The sequence below is a fragment of the Fusarium tjaetaba genome (genome assembly GCF_013396195.1).
Source record: "Fusarium tjaetaba strain NRRL 66243 chromosome Unknown NRRL66243_c0000273, whole genome shotgun sequence".
NCBI classification, from domain to species: Eukaryota; Fungi; Ascomycota; class Sordariomycetes; order Hypocreales; family Nectriaceae; genus Fusarium; species Fusarium tjaetaba.
In genome coordinates this window covers 25,417-33,589 of record NW_023501469.1, presented here as the reverse complement: position 1 = coordinate 33,589, position 8,173 = coordinate 25,417, and the positions used below count along the sequence as shown (strand labels likewise).

General features: G+C 49.3%; 2 protein-coding genes across 2 annotated transcripts; one reads left to right on the top strand and one right to left on the bottom strand.

Annotated features, from left to right (window-relative positions):
* Positions 1–581: 581 nt before the first annotated feature.
* FTJAE_11191 (phosphatidic acid-preferring phospholipase A1) lies at positions 582–3,657 on the top strand (the record flags this gene model as incomplete). Its single annotated transcript, XM_037344109.1, has 2 exons — positions 582–1,753; positions 1,800–3,657. 2 exons carry the CDS (start codon positions 582–584, stop codon positions 3,655–3,657), a joined length of 3,030 nt encoding a protein of 1,009 aa, XP_037201759.1.
* A 392-nt stretch (positions 3,658–4,049) lies between these two features.
* On the bottom strand, positions 4,050–6,517 carry FTJAE_11190 (DNA repair helicase rad15; the record flags this gene model as incomplete). The annotated part of the gene is made up of 5 exons (XM_037344108.1): positions 4,050–5,497; positions 5,554–5,884; positions 5,943–6,059; positions 6,116–6,369; positions 6,421–6,517. 5 exons carry the CDS (start codon positions 6,515–6,517, stop codon positions 4,050–4,052), a joined length of 2,247 nt encoding a protein of 748 aa, XP_037201758.1.
* Positions 6,518–8,173: the final 1,656 nt, after the last annotated feature.

The window sequence follows — 8,173 nt, the reverse complement described above, 5'->3', positions numbered from 1 at the left end:
TTAGGCTAAATTTACCTAAAGATTTTTATCCCTTAGCGTTAAGGACCTGAGTTTTCTTTCCTCCCGTTGCATGCTTGCCTAGGTACTAACGTGTCACAGGCGTAACTACCTCCGTAATGCATGTGATAATATGCATAGACTTGGTGTCGAACTGGATCTTCTAGAACGGTCGGGTGCCTAGGTAAAATTGGAGATTCCTCAGATCGCAGCAAAGTATCATTGCTCACAACCTGGCTGTAGAGATACATACACTTGTTTCATCTATTAGTTGGAGGTAGCCCCATATTTTAAAGGCAGACATCATCCCCCACGTCATGGCGTCCCTTGAATAACAGCCCCGAAGCCTTGGCCCTACCTTAGCCAAGTTATCTTCTTCTTCTTCTTCTTCCTCCTCCGATTTCTATGGCCTTGGGAAAGACCAGCAAGGAAGCTTTAAGCTCTACCTAGGTACCTATGGCACGGCCGACTCCTACAGAATATACAGCTGCCGCCCAAGGCTTGACCCGAGAGCGTTGTTGGGACAAGACAACAATCCAACTCGTAGTCGCGTCCCGAGTGAGGCATCACTACCATCGATCGACATGACTGACGATAACCACACCTACAGCGCCAAGTGTCGCCTGGCCCCTGTTTCTCGCGTTCAACGCGAAGATGAGGTCCCCCCGGTCGAGGCTCAGTTCTTCTACTCGTCAGTGATCCCCATTGATGATCCTCTTTCAACTTCCTCAATTGTTGGTGCCGATTCAAAGACAAGCAAAGGACAAGTGCGCCCCTTTTCTCGAGGTGATAATAATGCGCTGGAAAAGGCTTGGCTGAGTCTCATGTCTGAGCCTTCACGTCGCGCTCATCAAGATGCACTGAGGAATCTGGATCGCACTCCTCAGTTTGATCCAGAGGTGCTCGCATCGCTCATCCAGCTCATAACTACAAATCACTGGGAGAGGCACCGGAAAGGCTATAAGCCACAAGATGTGACAGCACCAGTCAGTGATGTACTGCCCACAATGCCTGTGCCCACCTGTTGCTCTGAACTGGTCCTTGACGTTTCCCAAGAACTTGAGAGAGCTTTCTGTGCCCTGGTCAGGCGGCGAAATCCAGCCCTGAATGTGGACCAAGTCACGCAACAGGTCGTGTCTGCACTTGATCGGTTGAAAAAACAAGCCAACGATGAAATTGAGGCTCAGCCGGTATCAAACAGCTCACCCTCGAGCCATCCAGGAACCGCTTCCGCTAGTACTACTGACCACCCAGTTACCCACATTCCCAAGACCACAACAACGGAGCCTCGTAGGTCTAGGCGTCGATCAACTATAGGAGAAATGAGAGCGAGAACCAATAGCTTATCTACCTCACAGCCACCACGAGTACAAACACCCGTTGGCAGTCCCGGCCTTACACGACCACCAGTTGTCGATGATGGGATTTCAGGCAGACCATTCGTACGCGTTGGAAGTCCGGAGACGCAATCAGAACCCGGATCTCTCTCGCTGACTGGACTCGGAGGTCCAGGCCGGCATACTTCTCGAAACCCAGATCGTACTCAAGGCGTTCCTGAAGGTGAAGAGACTGTGACCATTGCGAAACAAGGGACTCAGGCAGTACCCGAGGAGAGCCAGACCAAGGTAGCCGAGGTTGCGGTCGGAATATCAAGACTTCATATGGTCTCGTTGCCTGTGCTTCAGATGAAGCCGATATACTGGTCCCCAATCAACGACGTTGCAATTGTTTCTAGGGCGACTTGGTTCTATAGGTTGTATTTCCAGGGTCGATTAGGGGAAGGGATAACTGACTTAACCTAGAGATACTATGCTCCCAATACCGCCGGCTGTTGCTAACCAGTTAGAGGCCGGCTATCACTATTTGCGACCGTGGACTGAGACATGGAGTGATGAGCTCCGATGTGCTATCGACGTTGGACCACTGGGTGAAGAAAAGATTTCGCATAGACTATGGCCCGAGGATTCAGAGATAGGTTCCGGAGACGACTTCCCTGAGCCAGTTATACCATCAGATCCATTTTGTGCTGCTCGCTGCTTTCGGGGCGAAGCTGCTGCTGAAGGTAACATTGATACGACCCCCATGAAGAAGGCCACAGCGGAAGACGCAAGCATGCTGACCCGACCGTATTCGAATTATCATGTCCTGTATAAGAATGCCACTGAGGCTTTTCTACTAAAACCGAGCCTGAAACCATCAGCATACTATGGCCGACGACCGACGATGAAGATCATGAAAGGCGTCACTGTAGGGATTCCTGTCGCTCGAGGATTCGACCGAGCAGCATGGGAGCACCTACACCACAAGAAACAGGCACCAAACAAAGCAGGTGCTTCTGCTGCCGATGAGTCGCACGAAAACCGTGGACAAGATGTATGCGCTGCCTGCAAAGCTGATAAGGCGAAGCGTCAAGTGACTGATCTGGTTCTTGTCGCTCACGGCATTGGCCAGAAGTTTGCGGAGAGGGTTGAGAGTTTCCATTTCACTCATGCCATCAATGGATTTCGCCGAGCTGTGAATATGGAGCTCCAGAGCCCTCTGGTCAAGCAGGTTCTGCGCGATGATCAGAATGGACTGATGATCTTGCCCCTGAATTGGCGAATGGGCCTGTCTTTTGAGGATGGAGGACCAATGAGGGAGGAAGATAAGGAGGAATACACGCCGGAGGGGTTTGGACTCAAAGACATCGAACCTGATACGATTCCGGCCGTCCGCAGCATGATATCAGACATCATGTTCGACATCCCCTTTTACATGTCACATCACAAAGGGAAAATGATCCAGGCTCTTGTATCAGAAGCAAACCGTGTCTATCGGCTCTGGTGCCGCAATAACCCAGGTTTTGCTGACAATGGACGCGTCCACATGATCGGACATTCCCTTGGGAGTGCAATGGCTCTTGAGATTCTCTCAAATCAACCAACCACAGTGCCAAGACTGGACTGGTCTCGAAAGGAACCCGAGGCACGTTTCTTCGAGTTTGATACCAAGAATCTTTTCCTGGCGGGCAGCCCTGCGGGATTCTTTCTTCTTCTGGAGCGTGGTGTCCTGATGCCTCGTCATGGTCGAATGAAGCCTGGAGCTGATTCAAACGACATTGTATCGAAAGACGTCGTAGCAGAGGCCGGGACTTTTGGCTGCTTGGCTGTGGACAATATATACAACATCCTTGCCAAGGAAGATCCCATTGCGTACCTTCTCAATGGCGCCGTGGACCCTGTCTACGCGGCGAGTCTCAAAAAGGCTTACGTACCTAGCATTTCGGGTTCTCTGTGGAAGTCTGTCGGCGCCGCAATGCGAGGAGTAGTACCAGGCATGGCACCAGCACCCAACCCTCTAGTCCCGGAGCCGGAGCGACCTTCAACGATCCGATTGCCCTCTCAATTAGAGCTCGAGGTGCACGACTTTACCCGGGAAGAGATTGCAGAGAGAAAGGCATTTCTGCTTAACGACAACGGGCAAATCGACTGGTACCTCCGTTCTGGGGGAGGGCCTTTGGAGATACAGTACCTCAACATGCTCAGTGCGCACTCCAGCTATTGGACTAATCATGATTTTATTCGAATGCTTTGCATCGAGATTGGACGAAAGCCGGGTCGGGCAAATTCCATTGCCGCCTTCCGAGCAACAAAGGCTGCAAAGAGACTTTTGGTAGATTAGATTGTTGTTCTTAACCTTAACGCATAGAGCAGGTGATATCCTTGTTTTGTCCTTTGTTTCTTTTGATTGAGTAGGCCCGAGTTGGGCGAACGGCCAGCATTCTGCGTTCTGGCATTGTGTTTGGAGCAAGTCAAAAATAACGCTTGGTTAGATTTCTGTTCAAGATGAACCAACACTGCAAAGGAGCTTGGTAACTAACGTTAGACGGGGTTAGCATTCTCTGATTAGTCCGAATAATATGATACAACTTGATATGCTTTTGGCCTTGTAGTCTAAACCCGAAATTCATTTTACGATACCCCTTGCCCTTAAATACTCCTGCCTTCAGAAAAACAAGAAGATATGGGGGGCAAGTCTAACGTCTGGTGTTGATTGCAGTTGCTCGAACGAGTCTAGAAACCATCCATCTCCATCATATCTTGGTCAAACTCGTCATCGTCGTATTCAAAATTGTTGTCCTGCGCGGCAGGCTTTGGTTGTTGAGCTTCCTCCTCAAGCTCCTTGATCCTCTCTAGATCCATCTTCTCCTTATGTTCCATCAGATCCTTATATCCCCAGGTGCTGATACCTTCCTGGTCTTTAGCCCGGAACGGTTGCGCCATAGTTCGAAGGAATCGCCTTGCGCTGCTGACGGCCATGTCGGTGCTTAGATTGACGTCTGACTCTTGGAGGCCTTGGTTGATCCATTTGGGTAGCTGTGAGCGCTTCTTCTGGAATCGTCGGTCGGCAAGGACCATGATTCCATAGTCGTCCTTACCTCGCAAGACTCGACCCAGGCACTGGGCGGCGTGTCGCATTGCATCAAAGGAGAGGAAGTCATTCTCCTTGATGCGGTATGTTTCTCTCAAGAACTGAAGACGAGCCTTGAGAATACGTGACTCGGTGTATTGGAATGGAACTCCAATGCATAGCACAGTGCGACCATATTGATGGTCGAAATCGATGCCCTCGGATACCTTTCCTCGAGCGACACAGAGTAGAACGGCACCTCTACCGTTACAGCACGCTGTGCGGTAGGTCTCCAGAGCAAGCGATGTTTCCTGTGCATCGGGCGTTTCCACCAGGATCAGTTTGTACTTCCAAACTTCATCAAGGATACCCATTCCTTGCCACATACTAATGATAGATTCCATATAAAGGTAAGATGGAAAGAAGACAACCATCCCATCCGGCGTGATCTTGGCAAATTCCGTGAGTAGATTGCCGTAGTTTCGAACCACACTGGGTTCATTCCGCACTTGAAAGCTGGTGGAGACGGAAGCCTGATCGCTACCTCGAGTGACAATCATAGGCATGAAGGATCTCCGGGCGAGGGTCATGGCATAGGATTCTTGTATCACAGTTGAGAAATCGAGCATCTTTGGGTATATCTCCAGTGGGGAAATGGTACCAGACGTGATAATGACAGAGTAGAACCTGTCAAAGACGGGCTTGATAGCGATGGCAGCGTCAAGACAGGTGAAGTGAAGGACCGGGTTAGGCACTTCGGCAGTATCGGACTCAAAGGGCTCAAGGATAAGGAGAAAGCCTTTCTCGTACGTTGCCACCAGCGTTGCAAAGGTTGCAACCTCCTGAAGAGGCTGGTAGTCTTCAATATTGGTGAGCTCGAGGGTCCTAACGAGTGATGTCAGACGTTCAGCGCAAAACCTCAAAGGCTTCTTCTCGATAAAGGTATGCTCTCGGAGATGGGCAAGGAACGAAGGCGGTGTTTCAGAAATGACCTGGCGCACTTTCATCCTTGTCTTCAGATACTCAATGAATCTCTTGAGGAAAGCAATAAAGTGTTCTGCCCTACGAATGTTCCCTGGGACAGCCTCTTTGAGTAAGTCTTCGGGAAGGGCTGCGGAATGGTTAGCACATTGCAAGGAAGCAAGTGGAGGTCTCTTAGGAGCCTACCAGGATTTGCCATGAAGGCATCTTCTTGACGTGCCTCGTCAGCATCACGCAGTCCCTGAACTAGTTTCTCATACTCGTTTTGCAGTTGTTGCTGGTCTGTATCTCGCATCTGGGAAATCTTGTTCTCTAGATTCTGAGCTCCTCTTGTGGCTTTCCGCAGAGAATCCTCTGTGATATCTGTGCTGAGAGATTCGATGCAAACGTTGTCAATGTTGTGAGCTTCATCGAAGACAACAATACAGTCTTTGGAAAAGTCCTTTGATACCCGTTCGGCGATTTTGGGGTCAAGCAGATAGTGATAGGAGAATATGACGACGTTGCAGTATTGCATCTGAAGTAGAGCATAAGAATCACTAAAACAAGGCCAATAGGATAAGAAAAATACTTACCATTCGGCGTGCAGTAAAGTATGGGCATTGCTTATGCTCTTCACCGTATCGAATCATGTCGTCGAAAGACCAGACGCCATTAGGAATCAGGTTGTGAGGCTCGAGGAGGTCTAGGTTCTATTCATTGGCTCAGCATGGAATGGGCAAGAAAATTGAGGTTCTGGGAGACTCACGTCGTGATACACGCAGACGTCTACGTTTTCTCCACGTTCCTTTTTTTCCTTGACAAAGCCGGCCGTGAGACTCCTGCAACGAGCGTCAACTATGGCGCCACTCTTCTCACGCTTGACTGAAGGATGAAGACACAGGTTCTTTCGACTTGTCAAGCCTAGACCACGGAACTCTTCTTCGTAACCGAGCTGCTCGGCTCGGTATTTCATGAGAGACTTCAGCTCTACTAAAGCCTTTTCAATTTCGGACATGGTACCTGTCAAGGCATAAGTCAGCAATAGCAGGGGTGAGGTCAAGTGTCACTCACGAGAGCAGTAGATCAGTTTGCGCTTTTCAGGCATGTATTGTTGGTACGCAACAATAAGAGACAGAAGAGACACGGTCTTGCCTGTGCCTGAAGGCATTTCTAGAACACAGTGGCCCCCTGCGTCTAGTGTTTCTGGTGCGATGGGCGATCATGTCAGCAATCACGATGCATTTCATCGATAGAAGGGGTAGGTACTTTTGAGATCACACATGTAACTTAATGCGCCTCACGGTTAGTCTATCTCATCCATTCGGACACCACAACGCCCAACAACTCACGCATATTGCTCTGAGAAAACTGAGTCAGCTTTTGGCCAGTGGAACACGCGTTTATTAATGCCTACCTGGATATATCCTGGGATAAGGGAATAGCACAGGCAAGTCACTAGAGGATGTGAGTAAAAGGGGTGCCACGAGGCGAAAGGATGTCGTACTCGATATTGAACTTCATGACGACCCGACGGCTAGCTACCGGGGCAAGCCCTCGGCGAATTATTGTAGGTGTAAGAGATGGGTAGCGACAAAGATGGCAGAAGGCGTAAGGCGTGACGTGAACTTCTGTGTGATCAAAGCTGAGCGTCGCGAGGTCACGTGCAGGGGCACTGATGTCACCGAGACAGCTGTCGGTGAGGACCCATTACACCGAAGAATATCCCCACCAAGGTGAGGCAAGCTACCTTAGGCAAGTTATCATGATATCACGGGAAACGTATTGGGGTCATCTGTGTTTGTGCCTCCATACTTTAGATAGTGTGATACAAATCATTGAAAAGGTAACGCCCTGGGAGTTAATATTGCTTGTATAAAAGAACTATGCATATTGACATTTGCCAGCTTAGGACATTCGAGAGTATATAACAAACAAGTCATCCCCTCTCACTCTCATGCTACCTTAGGTAGACGCACACGCGAGAAAGTGGCTAATTACTAGCAGAGCCATAAAGACCTATCGAGATACTGCAACCTTCGTTATTTCTTGTTACAGGTTTAGTAAGGCTCGCTCCAAAGATCCACTCAAGCAAAACATGAGGTACAGAGAGAATGAACTACGGTGCACATGACTTTCTGTGAGCGTCGTCTTCTGAAACAGCCCCTGAAACAGGATTTTCTGCTTGCTATAGGTAACTTACCGGTATATTAGATGGTATCCGCGATGAGATAACGAGGTTAGCAACATAAAGATCTCCACGGGACGATATTGTGTGAGGGGTCCAAAGGTCTGGCGTAACCTCGTGACTTATGAGTGGCCCCATCGCTAGAATGATGCCCGGCGTGGTTGACATTGAGTCGTAGACCTCAGCTGGTTTGATTTCACTTAACAAAGACCAAATGCCGGTAGTTCGAGAGCTCTGGATGCTAAGCTGAATAAGGAGATGCCCTGGGGTCTTCGTGGGTTAGGGGTGGAGTCCGGAGAAGGGCGCTTGCCTGCCATGCTGATTCCCAGGATACCTAGGTAGGATAAGCAAGTAGGAACGGTAAGGATGGAGTAGGTAAGGGTAGCTGACTTACTGCTGATTGTGTTATGTGACTCTGGGGGTATGCCGTATTGCGGGTTCATGATAGACAGAGTCGGGGACTACGGAGAGTTCATGACGTTTGCCGATGAATACATTGTATGGATGAATATTTGATATATTGTGGACAAGTTTCTTCAAGTACCAGTTGTTTATCGCCGGCCAAGATGTTAACGCAAAGGAGGACTGTACTGTAGAAGAGCAGAGCATTGAGTGGCACATGAAGCATTAAGTTTAAGG